Below are 27,465 nucleotides of genomic sequence, written 5' to 3'. Positions count from 1 at the left end.
TCAGTGTAAGGCTGTCTCAGCCGGCGCTGCTGCAGATTTCTCCTTCGTATGCTCTTTACGGTGCCTTAGTGCTCATCTGCTCCATGACTGAAACTGGCTCAAGCAGGCCTAGCGATAAACAAGCAAAAAAATAGCTAAAAAAAAAAGTGAACGGGTTTTAGCCAGCCCCTCGGGAAATCTGCTGTGAAACTGCCATGTATCACTGGTGTTTCAGCATCTCCTCGATGTCACTGTCCTCCCACCCCGAGCGTTGAGTAACTGCGAGAAGGAAGCAGCTCGTGCCGCCGAGTTCACGTGCCTGAAACGCAACAGAAACACGCACGCTGGGCTCCCGGTTCACCCTTTGCCATTGACTTTGGCTACCGTCCACCCTGTGCCCAGCCCGGCTCTGCTGACACCCCTCCGGCCCCTCGGCCAGGCCGGGGTCAGTCCGCCCAGCCACCGGCACCGGTCCCAGCCTGCGCGACTCCGCGGGCACCGGGCCTGGGCAGGCCGGGGAGGCCCAGCCCGGCCGAGCTGAGGCTCGGGGCCGCAGGGTGAAGCTCCGGGGAACGGCAGCCCCCGGCGGGGCGCAGGAGCGGGGCAGGGTGAGGCGGGTTTAGCGGCCGCCACGTCCCCCCGTGTCCCGGCCGCCGCCGGGCCCTGCAGGCCGGCCGCCCGTCCATCCCCGGGCAGGGCCGCGCCCGCCATGATACCCGCCGCGGGGCCGCTCTGCGCCGCCGGAGCCGTCTCGGTGGTGGGGGGGGGGGGGGGCGGGCGCGGGGCCTCCGGGCCGCCGGGGGGCGCGGCGGGGCGGGGCGGGGCCGGCGGCGGCGGGGCCGGGCCGGGCCGGGCCGGGCCGGGCGGAGCGGGCGCTGCCATGGACGCGCTGAGCCGGGCCGAGCCCCGGCCCCGCCGGCCCGCACCCGCCTCCCCGCTGCCCTGGGCCCGCTTCTCCGCCTGGCTCGACTGTGTCTGCGTGGTCACCTTCGACCTGGAGCTGGGCCAGGCCATGGAGGTGCGGGCAGGGCCGGGGAGCGTGGCGGGTCTGGGCCCGGGCAGGGCCGGGGTTGTGGGGAAAGGGGGACAGGCTGGGTGTGTGGGGAACGAGGGGGGACAGGCGGGGTGATGGGGGTGAAGAGGGGCAGGCGGGGCGATGGGGACAAGGCGGGACAGGCAGGGTGTGTGTGGGACACGGGGGGACAGGTGGGATGATGGGGACAAGGGGTGACAGGCGGGGTGATGGGGACAAGGAGGGACAGGCAGAGTGATGAGGACAAGAGGGCGACAGGCAGGGTGATGGGGGGAAAAGGGGACAGGTGGGGCGATGGTGAGGAAGGGGGACAGGCGGGATGTGTGTGGGAAGGGGGACAGGCAGGGTGATGGGGACAAGGGGGGACAGGCGGGATGATGGGGGGTGAGGGGTGATGGGGCCAGAGCAGAGCTGGGGTGAATGGAGACTGGGAGCTGGCAGGATGGGATGGGCAGGGGGCGAAGAGAGAGCAGGCAAAGGGCTCCCCGCTCCTGGAGAAGGGCCCTGGGCGGGGGAAGACAGGGCAGAATTGGTGCCGGGGACAGGCGGGGGGGTGCCGGTGGGGGGCAGCTGGGCTGTCTCCTGGCATAAGGCTGTGTGCTGGGGGGGTGGGCAGGGAGGCTCGGGGACAGGGCAGGGCAGCACCTGGGCGTGCAGGGCCAAGAGGAGCCAGGGCAGCCCATGCTGCCGGTGTGTGTGTGAATAGAATCACAGAAGGGTTTGGATTGAAGGGACCTTAAAGGCCACCCAGTGCCATCCCCTGCCCTGGGCAGGGACACCTCCCACCAGCCCAGGCTGCTCCAAGCCCCGTCCAACCTGGCCTTGAACCCCTCCAGGGATGGGGCAGCCACAGCTTCTCTGGGCACCCTGGCCCAGGGGCTCACCCCCCTCACAGCAAAGGATTTCTTCCCAATATCTCATCCCAATCTCCCCTCTTCCAGTGGAAAACCCTTCCCCCTCGTCCCGTGGCTCCCCTCCCTGCTCCAGAGTCCCTCCCCAGCTTTCCTGGAGCCCCTTGAGGGACTGGCAGGGGCTGGAAGGTCTCCCCGGCGCCTTCTCTTCTCCAGGCTGAACCCCCCCAGCTCTCTCAGCCTGTCCCCACAGGCTCCCTTGGAACGGGGGGTAGGGGTACTCTTGCTCAGAAATACAGGTCTGACGTGTGGGGTCAGCAGGCGCTAAGGAGGGGCTGAGGTGGGTGTCCAGGACAGTGACAGGGAACGAGTTGGGAGCTGCGTGGGAAGTGGGGGAGCAATGGGGAGATAATGGGGTGCAGTGGAGCGGGGGCTGAGGCAGCTCTGTCGGCGGTGTCAGAGGCTTCCCAGGAGATCTGACATGCCCATGGGGGTCGCTTGGGGGCCAGAGGGGATGAACTGGGAGTGGAAGGGCTGGAATGGTTTTCCCTGTTCCCTGGAAGATTGCACTGTTTGCTTCTGAAAGAGGATTTGAAGGGAGTTGGATACCTGAGGCTTGTAACGGGACCGAAGGCAAGAGTTGGTTGGAGTTCTAAGAAAATGCAACATAAGGGGACCAGATACGCCAGGGTTATGCTGACCCTAAGGCATTATCTCAAATTCCTCGATATTTGTTGTGTAATTGTGGGAAGCACTCCTCACTTTGCCTTTGTGTAAGGAGGTTAATGCTGTTTTTCAGAGGATTGAGCCTTTCCGTTTTTAAAGTCATGCTGAAGCTTCTGAAGGGAATGGAAAGCGGTAGAGATCAAGTTAGCCTGTTGCTGCTCTGTTTTCTTAAATACTTGACTGTTTCTTCCCACGAAGCCTGAAAATAAATAAAAACCAATGTGCTGTAGACCTAAGTTTCACATGCTTTATACTCCTTCCTGCAAAACCAGACCTGATATACCCTGGAAAGGATATGAACACTGGGATAATAATTAGCATTTGCAATTTAATGCTTCATAGGTGTGTTTTAATATATAGCTACAAAGGTGCTTTCTTACTGGTTTTATTACCTGTCTGGCATTATAAGGAGGGGACTTTGTGATCAGAGTATGAGGTAGTATGGTATGTTAATCCCCGGAAAGGTATTTTGCTTCTTTTTCTTCCTTTCCTCCTTTGCCTACTTGAGTATTGATGGGAAAAATGTTTCTCACGTGGCATAAATGACCAAGGAGACTGGGAACAGCTCAGCATCTGGCCTGAGCGATGGCACAACCCCGCCATCACTTTTCCTTTGGTTGTGGATTTCTGTCTCTGAGCGAAGGGTCTGGGCAAGGAACAGGCGTCTGCGCTGGGTAAGACGCCCAGAATGGAAGCCAAGCAGAGGAGAAGCTGCGTGATAAAGATCCCACGTTCCGTTCTTGATGGGGTTGGGAAAATAAAAAAGCTCAAGCTGTTACTGTCTTACAGGGTAATTCCAAGTAGAATTATTTCAAAATTCTGAAGAAGTGTAAATGTCACTATTGCCAGTCATCAAATGGTGTCGTTATCTTCCTGCTTATTGCCTATTTCCATCTGTTGCCGTGGTTGTTTTAGATTGGGTCCGGATCCTGCAGCTTGTCTCCAAGCAGGCTGATTTCTCCAGCCGAGAAGAGGGAGTTTTATGATTTGGGCTCTCGGCTGCAAGTTTCTGGGTTAAAAAAAAATGCATCTGTGGCACCCAGCCCTGTGGGACTTCGGTCCTGGCTGAGTCTGCACGGGAAGTTTGCCATTGGCGTTACCAGGCCCGGGTAACTGCCTGAGATTAGATCTTGCCAGAGCTCTCTGCGGTTTTGTGGATGTACGTGTATCCCCCTGAAGAGTGATTTATGCACAGGGGCTGTTCCTGCACCCGAGGATTACACAGTGACAGGCTACAAATACTTGGAGTAAACTCGTGCTACCTCACATGCTCGCAGCAAAGTGAGTCAGAAGGAAGGGAAACCTCCCGTTCTGGAGGTTGCACCATGCTTTTTCATCGTCTCTGTAAATCAGCGGGTGAAGGTACAGACATCCCCAGCACAACCTTAGGGAGACTCCTGCAGGTCTGCTTCAGGAGCAGCCCTGTCTCAGCCAGGGTTTCTGTGCCGAGACCTTGTCATCCTGTCCTGGGGATTACGTTTTCTTGAGTATAGGATTCTTTGCCGATAAAACATCTCTTTTCTTCCCTTGCCGCCCAACTCTACGCAAAAGCCACGTCGTTGAAGCCTGCTTGGCGTGTGTCGTCTGTCCTTCAGCGACACTGTGTAGAAAGGCAGCGTTACCCCTGGAATGGGGCAGCTCCGCGGATACGGCTCCGCAGCCAAGAGCTTGTTTAGGGTCTGCTCAGGTTTCCGAGTATTGCGTGACCTGTGTTCTGTGCGGTCATCTCCCGGTGCAGATGTACCGTCAGCCTGAAATTCAGCGAGTCCCAACTCTGCTGCCGTTTAAATATACGGCAGAAAAGGTGTTACAAAGGAAAAGATAGGTTAATGCAGAAATTGGGTATAGTTACTGTTTCTGGCTCATCCGCCAATTTACATTTCTTCAAACAATCAACTGCAGATGGCAAAAATACCCGGGAGAGAGGACGCGTTTCTGGGACGATCTCTGCGGCTGGCAGCCCGTGTCCTGCAGGAGCTGCCCTCCCCGCCAGCCCTTTGCCGACCGACTCCGGCTGCTCTGGTGCCGCTGTCATAGAAACGCTGGAAATCCATCCCTGTGGCTCTGAAATCTCCCTTTTCACAACGGCACCGGCTCCCCCCTCCCTGAGCTTTTCCAAACACAGGCACTTTGTGAAGCTGGGTGACTTCAGAGTCACCAGGAGTCGTTTTCTGGGCTGTTCTCCGCGTTGCCATGACAGCAGCAGAGCGCTTGGCACCCTCGCCGGTACCAACAGCAAAGCCTTAGTGCAAGGATCAGTTTTCAACATGTGTCACCTCCACACTTGTTAAGTCGGTATTGATGGGAGAAAGCGCTACGTCACAAGTTATGACATAATTTAAGCCCTTTTGGGCTACTTCTGAGCTATCCAGGGACTTTTACAAATAAAAAGGTCCTTTTTGTTTACTGTTGTTTTGCTTTTGAAAAGTTCTAGCGACTAGGGTTCTTACTGTTTTAGATCGGGGTTTTAATCTTGTAAATATTTAATGATTTCCTCCCCACCCTGAACACAGAGGAGTGTCAGAGTGTTAAACTGAAGGGGAAGCAAAGATGCAGAAGATAAGGCGTATCTTTCAAAAACATGATATCTGAATTTTCAGATCCGTCAGTGTTTCTGTGCTCAGGCAGGAGCATTTGTGCCTGTTCTTTTTCTTTTTTTTTTTTTTCCTTTTTTTCCCCCCAAATGCTGAGCATACATCTCCAAGTGAAACACATGCTTAGCATATTTTAGAGCTTGACCCAAAAGCAGCTGAGAGCCGTCAGTATCTACTTCTGGTCTGATTTACCTGCGGAAAGACACCCCCCACCCCCAGAAAAGGCAGCAGGAGAATTAAAAGTCTGTCTTGACTCTTGAACCAACGTTTAGGTGATCATCAAGCACCGCAGAGAGCACGATGCCGTGAAATTCCCGAGCTTCTCGATGAATCAGCGTCAGGTGTCTAGGTCTCTGTTCCTGGTCTGTCCATCATTACATGGGAATTAACAAAACAAATGCTTGTATGATCGTTAAATTAGTCATAGCCGCAGTAATTTATTCAGCCGCCTAATGCAAAAACGCAGCAAGCGCAGAAGCGTGTCTGCTCCTGCGGTGTAGGTGTAACGCAGCCCCTCATGCTCCGCTCGCCGGTCCTGCCTTCGTCGCCGCAGCTCGTACACGATAACTTCGCTCCTGTGTTTTTTTTGTGGCTTTTCATCTTTCAGAGGAGCTTTAACCGGAGCCTGATCAGCGTAATTTTTAATTGTTAATTTGGCTCGCGCTCTGGAGCTGATGAGATGACCTTGCCAAGGAGTCAGCGGGGAATTGCTGGAGCGCAGCGAGCTCGCTGGGTGAACTTCCAGCGCTCTGGCGTGCTGCCACCCGGGCTATTTATAGGCTTGTAAGGAGAGTCGAGCCCTGAAGAGAGCTCCTGATGTGAGCAGGGGATGACTCGCACGCCGACCCGGAGCAGAGTTACTGCCCGGGAGCTGCACCAGGCTGAGGTGATCTCCATTTTCCCAGTCATTCGCTGCTCCGTTCAGTCTCGTCCGCGTATTTAAACCACCTGCAGTTTCTGCATTTCCCGGTCAGCGGGTGCTGCGCGGGCTGGGTAGATTGCTCCTGCAGATTTGTGAGCGCTTCGGTTTCTGTCCTCTGCCCGGTGACCTGTGAAACTCGTTGTCGCTGTAGCTGTGCCATTCCTCACTCTCGGTGCGAGTGTTCCTGCAGCGGGTCCTGCCGCTGGCTCTCGCTCGCGGTTCTGCCCTCGGCCCTGCCCTGAGAAGTTTGCCTGGCGTTGGCTTTTACTGGCTTAGGGACGGTGTTATCAGCATTTGCAGAGTTCGGCTGCAAAGCCAGAGCCTTTAACTAGAAGCCTTAAAATTCTTGACGGTCTCTCTTATCTGAAAGGCTGGGTGATAAATTGGGTGTAGCACAATTCAGCTGTCACTGGTATGCTGACAAAGCATGAATCCTCAAGCCTGCGCCAGACCCACCTCTGTCTGTACAAAATAAACCTTGCCTTGTCTTTCTAACAACAGATCAAAACCGGGAGGCTAAACCGGAGCTCCGAATCCTCTCAGACTTCTCCTGCTGCCCGTTTTCTGCCTTTTGGTGACTGTGAACAGCATCTCTAGCTGACGGGTCGCTCAGGGCTGTTAAATAAACCTTTTCACCTGGAGGCTGGGATATATCCCCAAGTCCCTGCCGAACACCAGACATGTATTGTTTAACGTACATGGAATATCTTGTTTTCTCATCTCTTCACACAGCTGGATCCTTTGTCCAGGCTGTCATTGTCTCACTCCTGATTAGGGCTGCATCCTTTCCTCTGCCCTCGAGGGCAGCAGTCTTGCCCTGTCTGTGTCTTTGCAGAGTGCTGCCGCAAAGGTGGGTCCCCAGCCCGGGCTGTGAACGCCCTCTGTGCCAGCCTTCATTTGTGAAGCCGTTCCCAGTCCCTCCCTACTGCCTGTCTTCTCATTTCATCGCCGTGAAATCCATTTTTACGTCTCAGCAGCTCGCGATGTCAGCCTTCCTTGATCCTTCAGAATATTTGGTGGGTTTAGTGAGTTGTAAGTGACTTTTTAGCAAGATATAAAAAATTATAAAAAAAAAAAAAAAAGCGGCCCTCCTCCAAACAACAATTAGAAATACACAAAGTCCAAAACTTTTCTATATTCTGGGCAACTTGTAAACTCGTATTTAGGTGCAAAATTTGATAGACTTGGAGCTTGGAGAGTAAGTATATCTTAAGATAATTTCAAGCAGTGTTGGCAGAGTCCTCTCCTACCTGCTTCAGAGAAAACAGATGTTTGCACATCAGGAATCCATGCGGAGAAGTTGGCAGTGGGGTGATGGGGCTGTTTGATCACCGGGCTATCAACTCTCAAGTTAAAATCTGAGTAAAATACAAGCCATTCGGTCTGTCTCCAAATCTGCTAGAATAAATACCGATTCTGCGACGGGTTCAGTGCAGTGGGCTATTGACAGGCAGATTTGGAACGGGTAGATGTGCCTTCTTGTAGGACTTTGGGGAAAATAAGGTACTTACTGTATGAAGCAACGTGTATAGATCTATGTAGAAGTCGTGGGGGAACAGAGCGATTGACTTATTGGCTCTTGTCTCTTTTGCAGTTGGTGTATCCTTATGACTTTAGACTAACAGAGAAAGAGGTGAGAGCTATTTTTTTTTCTTCCTTTCCCTGGTGTTAAAGATACCGAGTTTTGGTTTGGAAGTTTTCTCACTGTGTGTTTTTTGTTTCTTGCAGAAAACGAGTATCTGCTACTTGTCCTTCCCAGACTCCTACTCAGGTAGGTGGCATCTGCCGGCCCTGCCTGCAGCCTGCGGGGCGGTTCCCTGCCGTTCTGAAAGAAATGGGTTCCTGATGGAGAGGGTGAGTCATCGCCGCTAATGCAGCAGAGACTGATGGGCTGCACCTTCCAGAGCTCTGACATCAGGCAGCACCCAGCCCTTAGGTCTGAACAAAGAGGCTTCTTGTCATTTTGATTGCTCTCTGGATACGGAATCTGTGATCTAGTGGGTGACAGGACAATTTCTTTATGAGCTTGTGCACACTCATGCTTCACCCGTGCCAATAAAATACAAAAAATAGTCACGAAGGATAAGTTCCCTGGGGTTTGCAGCTGCCGACTGTCAGCATTTCTGTGTTTGTGAGTGAAGTGCTCAGTGAAGAGAAATAGATGGGAGAGGGTGCTTTCGCAGCAGAAGTATTCCCAAAGCTTGTATTTATAAATCAGAAAAGTGGCAATAAGAAACAAGCATGCTAATTCATCCAGCACCTGTTTCTTTAACGCTGGTTCCTGACTGTTAGTTTCCTACAGCTTTGGCCTGTTTAGTTTTAAATGTGTTTAAGGCTGTACCTTCACTAGTTTCTCAGAGCTTAGCGGACACTCGGCGTTTGTGTGGTGCCGGATTAAGGCTGTCTGTAGGTTTTTCGGTGCGGCGGATAAGAAGTGGTGGCTGCAGCTGCTCAGGACTGATGGTACTGGCCGATGGCTGTAAGTTTCCCAGCAATGGCCCGGCGAGGTTTAGCTTAAGGATACCAGTTGTGTTCAGCCGTGTGCTCTTCCTGTCTTGCAGTGCGGTTTTGGGCTTTCTTTATGCTGTTCTCTCCACTTCATTTTCAGTTTTGGAGCTCCTTGTAAGTCAGCATCCCTGTTTACGTCAGCGTTTCAGATTTAACCGATTTCCAGCCTTCTCTACTGAAACTTCTTGCTGAGTGTTTGTGATCTTCTCTGTCTCAGGTGGCCTGGGGGATACTCAATTTAGCTTCCGCCTTCGTCAGTCTGGGGGACAGCGGACCACTCATTACGAGGATGACGGCGAGTACAATAGAGAAGCACCCCTAACGCTGCAGGTCAGTTGCACTTCAGTGCGCCACTTGTACCTGCTGGGCAAAGAGTAGTGGTACTGGGTTAAAAGCCAAATACACTGTTGATTTGTTTTCTGTGAATAAAACACTCGTTTTCTCTGGCTGTGGGAATAGCTAGAGAAGGAGGAGGCTTTCAGCACAGGGGTCACTTCCACGTTAATACTCTTAGAGGGCTGTGTTGAGAATCCCAGCTACTCTTGAGAGATGGAGCTGAATCAGGGGGACCCCAGACTAGAGCAGCGGTCACGTCTAGCTACAGTGAAAAGAGAAACGGTGGCGCGCAGGTGAGACCCAACGGAGGGCATGGCTACCCGTGCACCTTCCCATGAGGCAAGACGTGTCCTTGTCTGTGCTAAGTTAGATGTTTACCTCTTTTCTTGAGAGATGCCAGTCCTTTTCATTTGTTGCAGGATCTACGTATATAAAACCAGCCAGGATAATTGGCATGCTGCGAATCCACACCTCGGCTTGCTATATGGGGGCTGCTCTAACCGTCCCCAAGCACTAATATCAGGAGTGTCTGTTACGTGGTTTTTCCATCAGTGAACTGCCCGTTTCATGCAGAGGAGGGATGTGCTGAGCACTGTTGCTTCTTTTAATTGAGCAGATGGCCATCAGATCAACTTGTCCTCTTCTGCTTTCTCCTTTGAGATGACGCTTCCTCTGCATGTGCCTTTTCAACACTTCTGCAAGGTTTTTGTGATATGCTTTTGTGAAACCAGAAATGGGTTGCTGGTCTGAGGGAGAGTAGGAGGATTTCTTTTCCTAAATTCTGGTCTAGAGATTTTTCAGCTTGCATACATTTTTACTGCTTTGCAGCCATCGGTCGAAGATTCACAGGGATTCACCTAGCTGTAAAGAAGGAAGGGAAGTAAAACTGCCAAAGTACTGGATTCAGTTGTGGAAGGCGATATTTGGGGAGAGAAAGGTGCCTTAAACCGCGGGGCCTGTGGGGCTTCAAAAACTGAGACTAAGGATGGTCTTTGTGTTCGGCACTGATGACTGTCCTCCCTCCTTGCTGCCTGTGGGAACTCAGAAGGCATAGCCTGTTGGAAATGATCCCTGGGAGTTTGTATTAAGTCTGTTCGTTTTCATGGATGCTATGAAGCATCCTTCAGCTTTGTGCTTCACCCTGAGCAAAGTTTGACTGGTACTGCCTTAAATGCCTGGCTGAAGAGGAGGGCGGTAGGTACGGTAGAGGCCATTTCCTCCTCTCGGCAGATGATGTATTCCTTCCTCAACACAATCCTCTAGCTGGCAAAGAGAACTGACAGCCAGGGCGCATCAGTGGCAGCAGGGGGTGCCAGGATGAGCTCAGGGGTTGGCTCAGCTGGTTGTATTAGTGGAAACCTCAATTAACCCTGTAGATGATGGCCCTGCAGGCGCTGCAGAAAGGGGATAGTGAAAGGGGCTACCCGGAGGCTGTAATTTTTTTGTGAATTTAGTTGATTGTGTCTTTTCTCTGTGTTCCCATTTGGTAAACTCTCCCAGAGAGCCGAGCCTGGATGACCTGGGTAAATAGGAGCGAACGCTGGAATTGTATCATAGCAGGCGCAAGGCGTGCTGTTCTGTCGGCGCCTGGGGGGGTGGCGGTAGCGGGGATCGGTTCCTCAATAACAGCGCTGTCGGTCTCTCTGCAGCGGGAGTCAGCTCATTACTTCGGTTATGTATACTTCAGGCAAGTCAAGGACAGCTCGATGAAGAGAGGTTATTTTCAGAAGGTGAGTACTGAAACCAGATAGCTCGCTACTCTCAACTGGTACGGAGCTGTAAAAAGGCACCTATCCATAGCTGTAAAATAGCACCACTTCCTACGTGACACCCACGGTGTTTCTGCAGGAAACAGCAAAGGTCGCGGAGAACAGGAATATGTGGAAAGTGTAATTCCAAACAAACCTGGATGCGGTTGCCATGGTGTGTTAATCACATGAGCAGTGACCTGCTGTCTGAATCATGAGATCCTGAAGCACTCCGACATTTGCTTCAGCATGTACTCTAGCGTCGCAGATAGCGAGAGGACGTACTTCGTTATTGCAGCCTGTGCTAGTTATACCTTAACCCTACTCTTATTATTGCTTTAATCTTTCTTCTTCCTAGGAGCCCGCAGGGAGTGGTTTTCCTGCTGGGCTGATTGCTTCTAACCAGCAGCAGTGACACCGCTGGTACCGCACCAGCTTCTCTCTTACCATAAATTCCTTTGACACAGACACCGGGAAAAAAAATATAAACTGCATGTTTATTTCTGCATAAATATGCAAAGTGCTTTGTATTTTTCAGACAGATAGTTATGGTCACTGCCTGAAAGGGAGGGGAATTTCAGACTTCTAGAGAAGGAAAATATTTAACTTTGATCCTAAGATCCATTTTTCTTGATGGGTCTGTGGAGGAATTACTCTTTCAGTAATGTTTTTTCACCGCAAAAGATAAGATGCCATCCTCTCAAACAAATGAACTTTCAACATCTGCTCTTCAAAGAGCAATGCTTCATAGCAGGTCAGTCTGGCACCTTGCTGGAAGACGGGGACACCATCCTGTCCCAGCGGCCAGCTCTGCTCCCTCTCCTCCACCTCTAGGCAGCGACACGGAGTCTCCGCCAAAGAGACAAGGCAGTACTGAACGGAGTTTCTTCATCTCCGCTGAAGAGTGGGTTGGTCGCTCAAAAAGTCGGAGGTTTCGAGAAAGTGGAGAACACGGGGACCTGCTGAACAGATGTTTGTAGCAGGCTCACGCGCAGGCTCTTTGGCAGCCTTACAGAAGTACGGGGCACGCTGAATTCCTCAGTGAAGCGTATTGTCACGCTTGGGTGGGGTTTTTGATTTCAAGTGGCAGAGTTTTGAGTTGGAAAGGAGGTGTTTAAATGGCTATTGCAGAAATTTTCACTGGATCCTAATTAACGTATTCATGAATGATTAGAGGAAGAGAATGTCTCCTTCTCTGGAGACATTCCAAACCCACCTGGACACATTCCTGCGCCACCTGCTCTGGGTGACCCTGCTGTGGCAGGGGGTGGGACGGGATGGGCTCCAGAGGGCCCTTGCGGCCCCTGGCACTCTGTGATTCTGTGATTCTCTAATAATCACCATAGCGGTGAAAACCCCCGGTGCGGCTGAGTTGCAAAAGTTGTAAAAAATAGTGATATATTTCACAAAGAAGCACTAGAAGGAAACCAAAACAATAACAACAACAAAAAAGGCATTGCTGGAAATAAATTAGCGTTATTTCAAGTTACTTTGTCTCTTCTTCCCCAGAATTCCTTTATTTTGTTTGTCTCCCTAGTTTCAGTGGTCTTCTCCTTTGCACTTCTCTATCTCGTATGGTTGTTCTGGTAGCATTGAACCTATCAGCAATTTATTTTTATTTTTCCCTGAGTTGGTCTTGTGCTAGGTCACAGTCTCATCCCTCTCGCTTGCGGTGGCTCCCTGCTAGAAGCTGCCGGCTGTGCTTATTCATCAAACAAGAAACTCCTTGCCTGTGTGGAAACCCAGGGTGTCCCAAAGCCTGAGGGTTCGGCATCTAGAATTTCACCAGTAAAATTCCACCAGCAAGAATTCCGCCAGTAAAAGTGCTGCCTTTAAGCTCTTTCGCATTCTTGACATTGGTTTTTAAGCGTAGCCCTCTAGTAAGCGGTGTTAAGTATGTGCGGTGCTAGAAATGATCATGTCGGGAGGCCTCTGACTCCTAAATGTACCTTTTTTCAGTCTCTGGTGCTGGTGTCGCGCCTTCCATACGTGAACTTGTTCCAGTCGTTGCTGCAGCTGATTGCTCCGGAATACTTTGACAAGCTGGAGCCGTGCCTGGAGGCAGGTGAGCAGTCGGATCTGGGAGGGAGGGTTTGTGGATTGAAATCTTCCAGAGGTTTTGTCAGAAGGTTCCTGAAAGACAGCTGAAATGTTCCAAATTAGTTCATTCTGGAACAAATTCCAACAGGGAAAAACTTTCATCCAAGTGGTTGGCTTGTCAAAATTATGAGCAGCTGTAAAGGATTCGTTAATGGGAAATGTCTGACACCCTTAATGGATGATGCTGTCAGTTTTGCATACAATGTATTCCCAGAGAGAGGAAAAAACTGCTAATGCTACATCTCTGTCTGGGGCTTTATTGCACTGTTCGACTTAATCGTCGTTTATCAACAGTGCAGTGCTGCGGGTCCTGCACGGGAAGCGGTGATGCAGACCTAAGTCTGGTGTCCGACCGAAACTTGCACAATTGTTTGACTTAGTGTTTGTTTGCACCTGGCCAGGGGCACATGTGAACGAGGAATGATCGATAACGAAACGGGCAGAACTCATAGGACCAGCTGGATCAGCTGCATTGTCCTGCAGATTGAACTTTTTCTTTACCCGTGTCCCTGCAGTGTGCAACGAGATTGATCAGTGGCCGCCTCCTGTGCCAGGACAGACTCTGAACCTTCCAGTGATGGGAGTTGTCATTCAGGTACTTGTTGCTGATGATCCGTACGCCGCAGCAGGCTGAGGCAAACTGGGAAGCGGAACAAGTATTCCCTTTTCTTCTGGGTGTTAAAATTGCTCTTTACTCTAGATTCTTTCCCTTTATTCCTAACATCTGTACAATTAAAACTGATAACTGAGGAAGCTTTCTCACGCGAATGGCCATTAGGCAAGAATGCAAAGTGTGTGTGCAAGCTAACTGCTTCCGTCTCCCTGGATAATCTGTTCTTATTTGTAATCCAGGTGAGAATCCCATCAAGGGTGGATAAACCAGGATCAAGCCCGGTGAAGCAGTTCAACCAAGAGGTGAGATGAAGTGTGGCGTGACACGAACCAGTGATAGCAGAATCCAGGCTGCTAAGGGAGGAGGGTGGAGGAGGCTGGAACTCTTTCAGCCTTGCCCTCTTTGAAACCGCTTTGCCCTGGGATGATGTGGTTTGAGCCACCCGTCTGGTTGACGCTGCACCCCCTCCTGCCTGTGCCTTTCCAAGCAGGAGACTCTGCGCAGAAGCTGTGTGCTTCAAGTTGTGTATGTGCGTTGTTCTCACGGGTTTTGTTCACCTTGCCTTTCCTGGGAATTCATGCGTAGCTAGCTCTCCACGAGACCCTGCCTTTGTCTTCTGGGTTGTTTTGCAGCATTTGCTGTCTGAGCCTCTTTGCTGCTTTGATTTGGCTTTGGTTTTGATTCTTGTCCATTGCTTCTTTTCCCTTTTTCTCTCCTTTGCATAATGTTGTCATCTTTCACCCATATTGCTAACCCTTACTGTCTCTATCTGTATCTTAAGTTCTGTCTTTGCCAGAGGAAACTCTAGAAAATAAAGGAGCAGACCTGGGAAGTCTTTCAAATCTTGAAACAAAGGGATTCTTGATTATCTTACAGTAAAGGAAATTCATATGGACCTTGAACGCTCAGTCCAGGCCTGTTCCTGGCTCGTACCTCTCAGCGTTAACCTTGTTCTCTTCTTTTTGTGCTTATTGCAGAGGGAGCTACTTTGTGATTGATGTGGTCAGTGTAGATGGCGTTTCAGTCAGGCTGCTTCCACCTACTAACAGTTTTGGGTTGATTTGTTGTTTTTCGATGTTTTTTTTTTTCCTCATGTAGAATCTGTTACCTGCCCCACTGGTTCTCCCCAGTATTCATGAACTGGATCTTTTCAGGTGAGAGCCACCATCCTTGTAACCCTCTCCTCTCCGTCTGCTTTCCCCTCTCCCTGCTCAGAGTATCCTATAAATCACAGGGATAATGAAGATGTGAAATGAGGAACCAAAAATTGTCGCTTTGCAGAGTGTCATTTAGAATACGGGCCTTGCAGAGCTCGTGCAGTCTTTAAACCTGGGTGCGCTGCCCTGAACACCCGCCGTGTCCCGGTTGGAGGAGGGGTTCTCTTCTGGTGATCAGCTTAAGCACACACGTTTTGTGTCTGAACTAAACTTTTTACCATTATAGGTGCATTATTAGCATTTAGCATTTTTAGCATATAGCATTACATCTGCTGTAGTCCACATGCATTTCACTTTGAATCATAGAATCGCAGAGTACCAGGTTGGAAGGGAGCTGAAGGATCATCTGGTCCAGCCTTTCTTGGCGAAAGAGAGCTTTGCTTAGATGAAAACACGTACTGAGAGCAGTATGGTCAGCAGGTTGCTTTCCATTGCCTTTAAACACGTATAAAATGGTTGAGCAACAGCACGCGTAAAGGCACATGGCGTTCTCTTATGGGATCCTAAAAATCAATCCTAGATTTCAGATTCCCGGATAGATGCACAGCTGGGTAGACTTACATGCAATAAGTGCGTCTGGTCTTTTCTGAAGTGCATTTCTAACCTCATTCTTCCTTTCACTAACAGGTGTTTCCAGCCAGTGCTCATTCACGTCCAGATGTTATGGGAGCTGATGTTACTGGGAGAGCCAATTGTTGTGATGGCACCGTCCCCTACAGTTTCTTCAGAAATGGTTCTGGCACTTACCAGGTAATGCCTTCAAATTCTGAGATGTAGGGAAATAATAATAAATTCTGGCCGTTTTTCTCTTTCAGATGGACTCTTCTGCCGAGTCAGTTGTTTTAGATTAGCTTGCCATTGAAAGCACGTCAGACAAATAGCACAGCAAGAGAGTCTTGCTCGTATTCCACCAATGGTAGAGAAGAGTAGAAGGGAGACCTGATGGTTCGTAGCCCTGAGGAACTTTGTCTCCCCAGCTTTGAACTCTGCTTTAGCCAAAAAAAAAAAAGCCTGGAACTCCTCCAAAGTGTTACCTCTGGCAGGACAACGCACTGCCCTAGGACACAAACCTGATGTAAACACACGTTTGTCCTCCGGGAAGTTTAGATGGCAACTGTTCTCTCTGTTGTTACAGCTGCCTTGCTCCTCTGAGGTACTGCTGTGACTACCGTCCCTATTTCACTATCCACGACAGTGAATTTAAGGAGTACACCACCAGGACACAAGCTCCGTAAGTAGCCAGTAGACCCTTGCTACCCACTTGCCACTGGCTGTGGGAAGGAGACCCCGAGGTTAGCATTGTTCTGCATTTTTCCCCCTCTTTCTAGGCCAAACATTGTTGTGGGAGTCACAAACCCTTTCTTTATCAAAACTCTCCAGCACTGGCCACACATTCTTCGGGTCGGGGAGCTCAGAATGTCAGGTAAGGGTGGAACCGAAGTCCTGTTGTGCTGGTAAACCTTGTTAGAGGCTCGCGGCGAGCTGACAGTTGCAGTGCCAGCCATCGTTTTACACATCTCCATTCCTGTGAGAATTCCTGGGACACCAGAGGGAAGTCTAGGCTCTGACTCAGCTGATGTGCTGGGTGAGCACAAGCAATGGTGAAGACGAATGGCTGAGAGGGTGACTTGCTGTGGGTTTTTTTCTGAAGCATTAAGGAAAGTAGAAGTCCTTCCTGGGCAGGAAAGAGAAAATTGCACAGAGGAGAACAGAGAGGTGGAGAGAGAGACTCTGATTATCATCTATGAAGCCAAGGAAGCCTCCAGGTTGAGGAGTGGGGGTTTTTTGCAGTGCCTCCTTCACATGTTCCTGCTTCAAAATTTGAGCAGGAAAGTTAGCGGACGAGAAGGCTTACGTGAGGGTGGAGTTAAGGGAGGATGTGATTTAAGATGTACGAGTGTAGGACTGGGTGTTCTCAAGCGTGAAGGCTCTGGTGTGCGTGCGGTGGCTGCTGTGAGGGCAGATTCAGAGCCTGAACTAGGCATTTGACGTCTTTCCACAGGAGACCTGCCCAAGCAAGTCAAGGTGAAGAAGCTCGCTAAACTGAAAACTCTAGACACAAAACCAGGTGAGTCCTTTTGTCAGACATCATTTAACTTTATTTACCCTTCCAGGTGGGGGATTTTGCAGGCTTTGCAGGCATGTGAACATTGCATACGTTATTCTTTCTATCTCAACAAATGGACATTTGGGCGTTACCATCTTCTCACACACACCGTTCTCTGTGGTATTTAATACAGAAAAACCGTACATCTTTGTTCTGGGATTGAAAAAGCCAATTGAACAAATTATTGTAGTGTCAGGAGAACTTCTCATTTTCTTGATTTTTTTTTTTATACATCATACCTGCTTTTTAGATGCGATGGAAGTCAAAGGAACTTGCTTACCTAGATACAGCTATCTGTCACTTAACTAACTGTTCGGCTCGGGCCTGGCCATAAGCTGACTCCAGTAAGTTGTCTCACCATAGGCTTAGCATAAGAAGGTCCTTGAGGTAGTTCAGTGTCATAGGATCGTGGAATCCCAGGTTGGAAGCGACCTCAAGGGTCAATTGGTCCAACCTTTCTTGGCTAAAGCCCGCGCTAGACAAGGTGGCCCAGCTCCCTGTCCAGCTGGATCTTGAAAGTGTCCGACGTTGGGGAATCCACCGCTTCCCTGGGGAGATTATTCCAACGGCTGATTGTTCTCAGTGTGAAAAAATTTCCTTTTGTGTCCAGTCGGAATCTCCCCAGCAGTAACTTGTCCCATCACCCCTCCTTTTTTCCATGGAACTCCTTGTGGAAAGGGAGTCTCCATCTTCTCAGTAGCCGCCCTTTAAACACTGGAACGCGGTGACGAGGTCTCCCCTGAGCCCTCTTTTCTCCAGGCTGAACAAGCCCCGTTCTCTCAGCCTCTCCTCATGGGGCAGCTTCCCAGCCCTTGGGTCATCTTGGTGGCCCTTGGTGGCCCCTCTCCAGCCTGGCCACAGCTTCCTTGTGTAGCGGGGACCAAAACTGAGCACCGAATTCCAGGTGTGGCCTGGCCAGGGCCGCGTAGAGTGGGATGATGATTCTTATCTCTGTGGGTGATGCCCGTGTTGATGCAGCCCAGCATCCCACCGGCTTTCCCTGCCGCGGCAGCTCACTGCTCACTCGCATGGAGCTTGTCCACCAGGACCCCCAGGGCCCTTTCCCCAGAGCTGCTCCCAGCTGGGTAGATCCCTGGTAGTGTCCTTTAATTCTGCTCTAAGTATTGGCTGCATTAGCAATTTCATAATTTTTGTAATTATTTTTTTATAACTTTTGTAATGATACACACAGAGAGCTGCCAGGGTTTGTGCTAGGAATTCCAATTCTGTTATCCCTGCACTATATAACAATATATAACTTAGAGCCTCCTTTAGATACTCGGGCAAAGTTTTGGTTTTGACATCGTGGTTTTTTTCTGATTTGGGAGTTCTTTTTCATTCTAGGAATCTATACTTCGTATAAAACATTTCTTCACAAAGACAAAACCCTGATCAAAAGACTCCTGAAGGTAAGCAGTTTCCGCTCTACCCTACATCCTGTATGTCGTTGTGGGAAAACCGTGCTAACAGCTTGGTTTAAACAGACAGAAGTCTCCAGAAGCGTGTAATGAGTTAGTCAAGTGTACTTGGACATGTTTAGCATGCCTGTTTTAAAATTTTTCACCTAATATTATGGATCAAATGCTGGAGCTAATGATAAGCGAAGTGAGAACAATCCTTATCGAAGAAGGAATTTGAAAAACCAGATTCTCTATAGTGAAATGTGGATGGTAAGTGGAATGTAAGCTAGAGAGTGGAACACGTATTTTGGGTGGTTCAGTTTTCCAGGCTGCTCTGGACTGGTTGCTTATAGCTGGGGTGTTTGCGAATTCTGCGTCGATCTGCGTAACGGAGAGCAGCACCTTTGCGACCGCGCTGCTTGTGCTTGCAGGGGATTCAGCGGAAACGCCCGTCTGAAGTCCAGAGTGCCCTTCTGAGGCGTCACCTCCTGGAGCTCACCCAGAGCTTCATTATTCCCCTGGTGAGTTGAGCAGAGACTTGTCAGAGCGGTGTAAAGGTGAGGGGAGCCGAACAGGAGAGGCTGGAGTGACACGTTTGCGCTTGCCCTCTCTTGTTCACCCGTACCTGAGCATCTGTAACAGACTGAGGACGTGGCACTCCCCACAGATGTTTTACTCCGTGGAAAAGAACTAAGTGTCTCTTGAATGCAAATGTCAGTAATTAGCACCGAAGTCTGCAGGTTGGATATTCAGCACGCCGCCTGTAGAGACAGAACATTGCTTGCTTCCTGCTGCGTAGGAATAGGTGTTCCGTGTTACTTGATCGTAATGCCACCTCTTCGCTCTTTTCAGCAGGTGGTCAAAGCAGACATACAGGGAAGGGACGGGAGCCCACAACACTCCTCTTCCCCTCTAACGTCGGAGTTAAACCCATTGCCAGTGTGAAACTTCCCTTCTGTCTTTGGGGAGCTTTTCTGTAGAGCTTAAGAGGCACGTCCACGAGGTGGTCACCGCCCTCAGCAGATTTTAGTGAATGATTTCTTTCAAGGCCTTCCCTGTCTAGTCCCACTAGAAAGCAGCTTTTTTTGTGACCATCCAGTTGGCCAAGTTTGGCTGCTCCTCTTTCTTTTCTACATCATCCTAGGAGGGAGAAGATGGGAGGACAGAGCATCTTCTGAGATTCTAGTGCCTCCTGCCAACTTCTTTCCCCCTGACCTTTTCCCACACAGCACGCTTAGGCTTCTTGCAGCGTAGTTTTGGGACCTGGCCCCTGGTGGGAAACAAGCCGGGACACTTGGGCTCATGTAAAACGCAACCGTGAAATAAAACACCAGAGAGAGAGAGCAGGAGGGTGTTGATTGTGCCTGTGATGCATTGGAGAAGACCATCACACTCGGTGACCACGCAAGAGGCACCTCGATTGTGGTAACATCTTTTTTTCTTTTTTTTTTTGTTATTTCTTCTCAGGAGCATTATATTGCAAGTCTGATGCCTCTGCAGAGGGCCATTACTCCATGGAAGGTATGTTCAATTTTCCAATCGCTTCTGCGTTCCTTTGTCTGCGGGGATTGGGAATAGTTATGCCATATGCTGATCACATACTCTGATACTCTGTGTGAACTTCCCTCGTTGAAGGAAGAGGGTTGTTACTCCTTTTTTTTAAAAAAAAAGGCTGAAACAAACATTGGGACAGATGCTTCCTGTTTTGCAGTAGGCTCAGCTATTGTGAATCTAATTTGAATTTTACTCGCAAGGCTGGTTGAGATGTTCTTGCGTTTTTTTGTTCTCACTGAGCCTGCCTTGTGCAGCCTCTTCCATTGTAAATACAGACCTCATTTTCCTCCCGTTTCTTTTGAGTGCCGTGTAACGTGGTCTTTCTGTTGTGCAGAATCCTCCACAGATCCGTCCTTTCCGCCAGGAAGATTTCATGAAGACCCTTGAGCATGCTGGTCCCCAACTTACCTGTGTACTTAAGGGTGACTGGTTGGGCCTCTACAGGTAGGAGTTTGGTAATTACTTGCCTTATCCCCTTAACAGCTGGTGCAGGTTATACTGCACATCAACTCCTGAGTTGGAATTGGGAGTAAAAAGGGAGTTTCGGGACAGAGACTGGTCACCTGAAAAACTCATGCCTGTGAGGAGTGGATTAACCGCTAATGGTCAGGAAGAGCCCATGCAGGGCAGAACCAATCCTGTGTTTTACGGGATCTCTTAAATAAGTAGGTACGGGCGGGTTTAGAAGCTGCCAACTCTCCACCTTCAGGAGCTCAAACTAAGCCCTCAGTGCTGGGGAAGCAGGGGACTCGCCTCTGACATCAGCCGTGCCTTTTATTGTCCTCCAGGGAATCTTTCTTTTTGAAGTGTCTGGTCCTGGGCAGAGGGGTATAAAGACGGGCAGGTCTTCATCCAGTAGCGCGTGTGTGTGCACAGCATTCAGCACAGCGGCCTTTTCGTTTTTACTGCGATGGCCATGGCGGTAGAACACAGAAGGATGTCGTTTCTTCAGGGAAGAATGTAAGAGAGCATGCGGGAGAGTTGGTCCATCGCTTTTGTAAAGGATAATTAGCTATAATTGGGATGGAGAAGACACGTCACAATGTGAGTTGGGAAGATCCAGAAACTGGATACCCAGTGGGAAAGGGAAATGGGCGATGTATGGACGTGGAGAAGGGAGAAAGTTCCAGAAAGTGAGCAGAGACAGTAATCGTGGACCGGTATGTTTTGTTGCCGTAACAATGTTTGTACCATTTTGTGCTTTAACATATTTAACAGAAAACCAGCTGTTCCACTCCTTATGGTGTGGGTGTGGCAGACAGATTTGATTTTGGATATCTAATATTTTGGAAAATAGTAAGAAACAACTAAGCCGTTTGAATAAATTAATGGAGGTTGGCAGGCAACTGATGTACGTGCAGAGGTTCGCACGTTGCAGGGTTCTCGACTATGTGAGATCCTGCGTGTGTACGCTCTCTCGTGTTCCTAAGTCAAACCCTAAATTAAAAAATAAGTCTGTGTCACAGTGGCATCGTGAGCTGCTGGCTGGGTTTAGGACTCGGCCGCGCTGGGAGAAGCACGAGCGAGAGTCCTTGAAGCTGCAAGAAGAGACTCTAGGAACATCAGCTGGGTTCTGCCGGTGAGGTGCGCTCCGCAGCTGGCCTGAGGAAGCGGTCAGAGGAGACACGAAGTGGGCCGCTCGCAGTAGGGGAAAATGCTGAAACAGAGCATTTGAGATCTCCCGACCGTTAATCGAGGAGTTGGCAAGGAGTGTGCTGCTGAAGGGGCTGTTGCTCAGCTCTAACGTGGCATCTCGAACTTTCTCGTCTTTTTTCTTTCTCTGCTGCCACAAGCCTTGTCTTTCAGTTAGTGGCTTTTCAATCCCATTTTGAATTCGACCTAAAATTCTGTAACGCTGCGAGATAAAAACAGGTATCGTGCTGCCCCCTGTTCATTTTCCTGCGTAGCTCATTACGAACAGAGACTTATTACTGTGCTGGACTGGGGAGGGGTAACTCGCACATCCTTTGACGTAGCCGAGACGATACCGTTGTGTAGGAGACATGTAAATCACCAATTATATGGGACTTGGGTCCCTGCTGGCAAGTGGTTGAAAGCTTTAACTCTGGGGAAAGGAGAGGAATTAAGCAAGATACTGCGGAGGAATGTGAGTTTCTCCCCATGCTGCACCGGCCCAGCTGTCATAATTCCCAAGGAAAAGTGGGCCAAAATAAGGCTAGAAACGGCAAAGAGCATCGCATCTTGCCTTGGCTGAGGCGTGAGCTGGGAGGTGTGAGTCCGGCAGGATTGTCCCTCTCTTGGTGACAATCTGCTAAAGCCGCTCAGCTGTATCGTGTTAATGCCTGGCAGAAGAGAAGCCTCCGGTGTAGACAGGATAGGAAACGAGCGCATTAGCTCGTAATCGTTACTGTCCCTAATGACACCGTGAGTCGGGATGTCTTTTGCTCTCAGGTCTGTGCCTGCTGCAGTAGGAAGCGGGATCTGCGTGCGGTGGAGCCAGCCTGCTTCTCCGGGTCCCCCTCTGCCCCCTTCTCACCGTCACCTCTCCTTCCGCAGGCGCTTCTTCAAGTCTCCCAACTTCGATGGCTGGTACCGTCAGAGGCACAAGGAGATGACCCAGAAGCTGGAGGCCCTTCATTTGGAGGCCATCTGTGAAGCGGTAGGTTCCAGCTCCGGCTGTTCAAACCAAGGCCACCTGGTGCCTTCTCCGGCCTGGAACCTGGGAGGTGGTGGCACCGCTGCCCTGCACGCTGAGCGACGCCGCTCGACTCTGTGCCGAGGGAGGGGGGACAGTGCTTCGTGCCCTCGGGAGTGACCGCTCCGCCTCCTGTCTGTCAGTGCAGAGGAACAGCAGCACAGGGGAGGGACGGGGACGGCAGCAGCTCAGCTCCCCCGCTTTGCCAGCCAGTGCAGGTCCTGCTCTGCCTGCTTCTGTCAGCTGTTTGTCATTCGTCAGGCCCTTCCCAAGCCGACAGAGTGCCAGGCTGGAAGCATCACCTCTTGCCGGCTTCCTTAATGCCTAATAAGCCCGTAGGGTGTTTAGTAGTGACTGCTGGTGCGGTTTCTTAAGCGGAGCAGCAGCTGGGGGAGCCCCGGGAGCTCTGGGGTCCTGCCCAGGGGCATCTCCGGCTGCGGCGCTCGCTCCACTGCTCGGCAGAGCAGGTCCTCGGGCAGCGGGTGGGGAGCGCCAAAGCTGGCTCCTGCTCTCACGGGCCTGGCTCTGGCAAACAGAGTTAAATTCTGAGCACAGCCCAAGGCTCCTGGTGCTGGCTGGAGGAGGGGAACCCTGCCCTGCCCGCGTATTACTGCGGCTGTCCTTGATTCTTCTCTTGCGGTCAAGAGCTTCGCGCCGTCGTGGTCAGAACGGTGGACAAAGCTCTGTCTTGCTCATTTAGGCTTAAGTGCTGTCAGGAGAGTTGTGAAAGAGGATGAGGAACCTCCTCCTCACTTTTATTTCAGGCTTTGCTTAGGGGTATCTCTTTGAGAAAAGCTTCTGTGAAGAAGAAATGTCCCTGAGGAAAGCTGTTCTCTCTCTTTAGAACATTGTGGCCTGGATGAAGGACAAGTCCGAGGTGGAGATTGTAGACCTAGTGCTAAAACTTCGTGAGAAGCTGGTAAGTTTTCCTCCTTTCGTCCCACACTCCTTCCTTTCCGTCTGTATCTCTGTGGCAGGGAGAGACCAGGGGCCCGGCTCACGCTTGTTGCTTAGAAAACTTTGTTCTCGCTCCCTGATTTGGAGATGGGACAGTCAGGAAACTTTAGTGTTTGTGTAGAAAAGGATCCAAAGTTCTGACTCTCTTCATCTCCCCGAGGCTCAGGGGACAGTGTTCTGCCTCTTGTCTCGTACCCTGAACTAAAGAGGCACCTGAAGTTTGCTCAAAGGGGAAAGAGGAACGTTGAAGCTATCATAAAGTTCCTCCGTTTCTCTCCTCTGTCTCCCTGTAGGTACGAGCCAGGTGCCAGCACCTGCCCGTGAAGGAGGAAACTCTGCAGCGCGTGGGCCTGTATATTGAGACCATCATTGGCTCCTTGCCAGAGGATCTCCAGACCGTGCTGCACCACCACTGAGCGCGGTGACGGGACTCTCTTGGAGAAGGAAGGGCCTTCCCACCCTGCTCCGAGCTGCGGGCGGCTGCACTTGCGTTTGGAAAGGAGAGTTCCTCCCCGATCCAGCCAGCGTGACCTGATCTGGACCTTGCTCACAACCGTGGATGATTTTGAGCACGTGAGCGCGTGGGTCGGAACTGTAGCAGAAAATGGGGAACCCTGTGCCCTATTCTCTGGCTAGTCCTGCTTCGAGGAGCTGGGTCAGGGGACTGGAAATGAGAAACTCTTCCCTGTGTGGCTGTTCGTAGGTCAGAAAGTGACAGCCAGGCTTCCAGCAGCATGTGGTAGGCTGTGCAAAACACGCGTTGCCCATATATACACATCCATCTTTGGCTACTGCTTGGGCTCTCAAAATTCCAATGCCGTCATCCTGCCTGGAAGAAGCAGGACCAGCCCTGTGTGGAGGGGGGGGAGTTGTTTTCAGGCTGGTAACGAGAGAGATGCTAGTCCCCCCACATACAAATGATGTGGAAAAATTGTCGCTGCCCGTTCAGCAGCCTGACTCATGCCGGCAAGAGCTTCAGCCGTGATGGGAGTGGGAGGATGAATTGCTGGATGTGGAATGCCGTTGTTTTTTCTCCAAGGCAGAGAGAGAGAAGAAGAAGGGGCTGGTGCATCTGCAAGGATCAGAGCTCTCCAGAGATCATGGCGGGGTGCTGTGTGAATGACAGTCGCTACTGGAGCTCCACAGAGAGGAGCTGGTCTCCAAATATAATTTATTCTGCTTGAAAAATCGAGTTTGTGTGCTCTAATGATGTACGAGAGAGCTGGAGCTCTGCCTTGGGCAACGAGATCTCTCATGTGGCCAGCCCACTTGCCGATAAAACACGTTGGAGAGTCCGATTTGTACAGCCTGCGTCAGCCTTGCCAAGAGGGAGCTCCCGGAGCGTCCCGTGCCTGGGTGCAGGGGCAGCAACCCCTCCGGCTCCCTTCTGGGCTGGAAGCAGGGAAGACTTGAGGCTCCGCTACCAGTTTTGGAGGCAGCTGCCCTCTGCCCGAGAGCGTGCTCGTTCTGCCAGCTGCCTTGGAAACGGATTTGCCGTAACACCGGGGTTGGTCGCTGCTACTGTGACTGCATTTCACCATCTGCCCCTCTGGCCGGGGCCTGAACGTTTGCCTAAAGAAGGGGTTTGGGGATGGGCCTGGCAGCCTGACGCTCTGCGGGAAGCCCTGGAGCGTCCCGTTGCTCGCGGCAGGAGAGTTTGGCATTTCAGCCCAGACCTGCGCAAAGCTCCGTCGGTCCCGGTGCTGGCGGGGTGGGAGCTGTGCGGTCCCTGGCAGTCCCTGCCCGTCGCTGCACCGCCTCGGCGCTGGAGAGATGTCGGTGAGACTCGGGGGTGGCTGAACCCTTCTTGCCTTTCCCCTCCGGAGCCAGGCAGGGACAGTGCGGGGACAGCGGGAGGCTGCTCGGTTCCCTACCGCCTCCAGCCTGGAAGCGGCCGAGCGAGGAGACGCGGCCGTACCTCCCCGCAGTAACCGCTTCTGTACGGAGCTCCGCGGCGGCAGCCCTGCCTGTACAGTGTATATTCTGTATATAGAGCTCGTGGGTGCGTCCGTGCGATAGCTCTGCAGTGACTGTGGTGGACCGAAGCACTAATGTATAGTAGAAAATATTAGTTAAAAAAAAAAAATTAAGCCAAGCTGCGTCCTGTTTTTGCGGATTAGTAGATTTGTTCGGTTAGGAGCGGGGTTTCTCTGCAGAGGTGCGGTGGAGCTTGGTTGCTCGTGGCCGTCAGTCTCCATTAGGCGTCTGTCCCGGGCTCTCGATCAGCGTGGAGGCTCCTGTCTCCTTTGGGAGACTTCTCCGTAGGGTTCACTAAGCCCAGCCCTGCAAAGGGCGACTCGCGCCCGCCTGCTGCGTCCCTCTGCCCTACCCACCGCACCTCAGAGGCAGCTGCAGGGCTGACGCTGCGGGGGGTGGAGGGTCCTGCGGTCAGAAGCCTCGGGACCAGCCGCTTGGGCAAACAGATCCCCTCATGGGGCATCTCGGCGCTCAGGTGCACTTCAGCCTGCCCTCTTCTCCCCCTCTCTGTACCCACTTGAGTCCTTCTGGCTCCCGTGTGCCGGTTGCCGCTGTTCTGTGCGCTGTTTTCGCTCTACCCCGCAGCCGTGTCGCTGCTCCTCACGGATGGTTTTGTCCTTGGTGGGTTTTGGTACTCCAGAGACACCGGCACTGCTGGGTCCAGCTCTTCACCTCTTTCTACCCGGTTATTGATTGCTGGCTTTTTGTCATCCTGACCAGGATTTAACACCCTCTGTAGGTGCTGCTTTGTCTCCTTCCCTTTCGCTGGGTCAGGATCGTGGTGGCCGTGCCGCTGCGTGCCCTGATGGTGCCCAACCTGCAGCATCGGCCGTGGGGCTGCCCCACGCTTGTCCAATGGTATTTTCACCGAAACGTGGTGCTGCCGCAGAGATGGGGAGGGTCACCTTTGTGTCGTAGCCTTGTGGTTTGCCTCTCTTCTGCTCCCCCAACCTCCTTACCCTTTTCCAGCCCTTCCTTTCCTCTGGGAACCTGCTGGAGTGGGATCCGAGGTTGACCCAACTTGTCCCCCTCACTGTGTACGTCCCCCAGCCCGTTTGCTTCCGTTTCTACCTGCAGAACCTCTGCTCCCCTGCAGCCCATGCGGTGGCTTTGTTCCTATTCCTCCTGGCAAGACCCAGCCTCATTATTTGCTCTCCCAACCGCCCCGTGGGAGAGGGTCATACCACAGACGCTCGCGGTGCCCACCTGGTGCCCGCAGGAGGGAGCCCTGGGTGCTCGCAGCCTCACGACTTGTGCGATGCTCAAGCAAACGCGGGGCTGTGCCTGGCAGCGATTCGTCCCTCACGCCCCGCACGGGTGCACGGTCCCGCCCTGACACCCAGCAAGTCGTTTGTCTTCCCCCACTGCGAAGTCTTCTCCACCAACACAGCTCCGGGGGCCAGAGGCTGTGCCCGGAGCCGGGTCGGTGCGTGAGCGCGCACCCTTGTCTTCTGCAGGGCTCAGGAGCCACCGGCTCACCCTTCCGTCGTCTTGTAGCCGTTCCTCAACAGCCCAAACACGCTCCTTCAGGTGCTGTTCCTCTCAGCTGGGCATGTTCAGCTTTGCATTCCTCCTTTGCAAGGAGGTCAGATCCTATTTCCTGCAGATCACCCCCGTTGTTCTCCTGTTCTCTTTCCTACGCAGGCTTCCACGCACCGTCCATTTTTCCCTCTACCCGCCCTCATCTGCTAACAGGCTTCTCTGCTCTGGCCCCTTCGTAAGTCCTGGTTCACGTCTCTGTACGGAGCCTGGGACCTGGTCCCCGTCCTCCCCCAGCAACGTCTGCGTTGTGCCGCTGGCAGTAACCAACTCCTAAATGACTCTGAGGCCTTGTCCCCTCCTCACCTCCATTTCTGGTGGCACAGGAGTCCCAGCGGTCACCAGACAGCACGCTGATGGGTGGCAGATGGGACGTTTCCAGTAGGCACGCTGGAAGGAGCCGCTACCTAGCCAGCACCCAGTCGGTCCATGGTCCCCCCTCCCCCGTGTGGCAGCCCCCCTGGTCCCCCCATCACCCCACCGCAGCCTCGTGGGCTCTCGCACCCCCCTGCTCATCGGTACCTGAGCCCAGCTCGGCGCCGTCTCCATCCCCAGCCTCAGCAGCTTTCTGTGGCGCCTCGGCTCTTGCCCTGGGCTATTTTCCTTGAGCCAGAGGTCTCCGAGTGCTCTTTGGTGACGTTTGTGACA

General features: G+C 51.9%; 1 protein-coding gene across 1 annotated transcript; it reads left to right on the top strand.

Moving 5' to 3' along the window:
• The first annotated feature begins 802 nt into the window (after positions 1 to 802).
• On the top strand, positions 803 to 25,381 carry DENND6B (DENN domain containing 6B). The gene is made up of 20 exons (XM_063323789.1): positions 803 to 997; positions 7,700 to 7,738; positions 7,834 to 7,876; positions 8,831 to 8,943; positions 10,599 to 10,679; positions 12,657 to 12,762; positions 13,313 to 13,392; positions 13,650 to 13,712; positions 14,509 to 14,564; positions 15,255 to 15,377; positions 15,763 to 15,858; positions 15,956 to 16,050; positions 16,630 to 16,695; positions 18,079 to 18,143; positions 18,566 to 18,655; positions 19,602 to 19,655; positions 20,023 to 20,132; positions 22,206 to 22,308; positions 23,189 to 23,263; positions 23,595 to 25,381. Exons 1-20 carry the CDS (start codon positions 860 to 862, stop codon positions 23,715 to 23,717), a joined length of 1,719 nt encoding a protein of 572 aa, XP_063179859.1. The 5' UTR covers positions 803 to 859; the 3' UTR covers positions 23,718 to 25,381.
• Positions 25,382 to 27,465: the final 2,084 nt, after the last annotated feature.

This window comes from Chroicocephalus ridibundus, chromosome 1 (assembly GCF_963924245.1).
Source record: "Chroicocephalus ridibundus chromosome 1, bChrRid1.1, whole genome shotgun sequence".
Lineage (NCBI taxonomy): Eukaryota > Metazoa > Chordata > Aves > Charadriiformes > Laridae > Chroicocephalus > Chroicocephalus ridibundus.
This window is presented reverse-complemented; position numbering and strand designations above follow the sequence as displayed.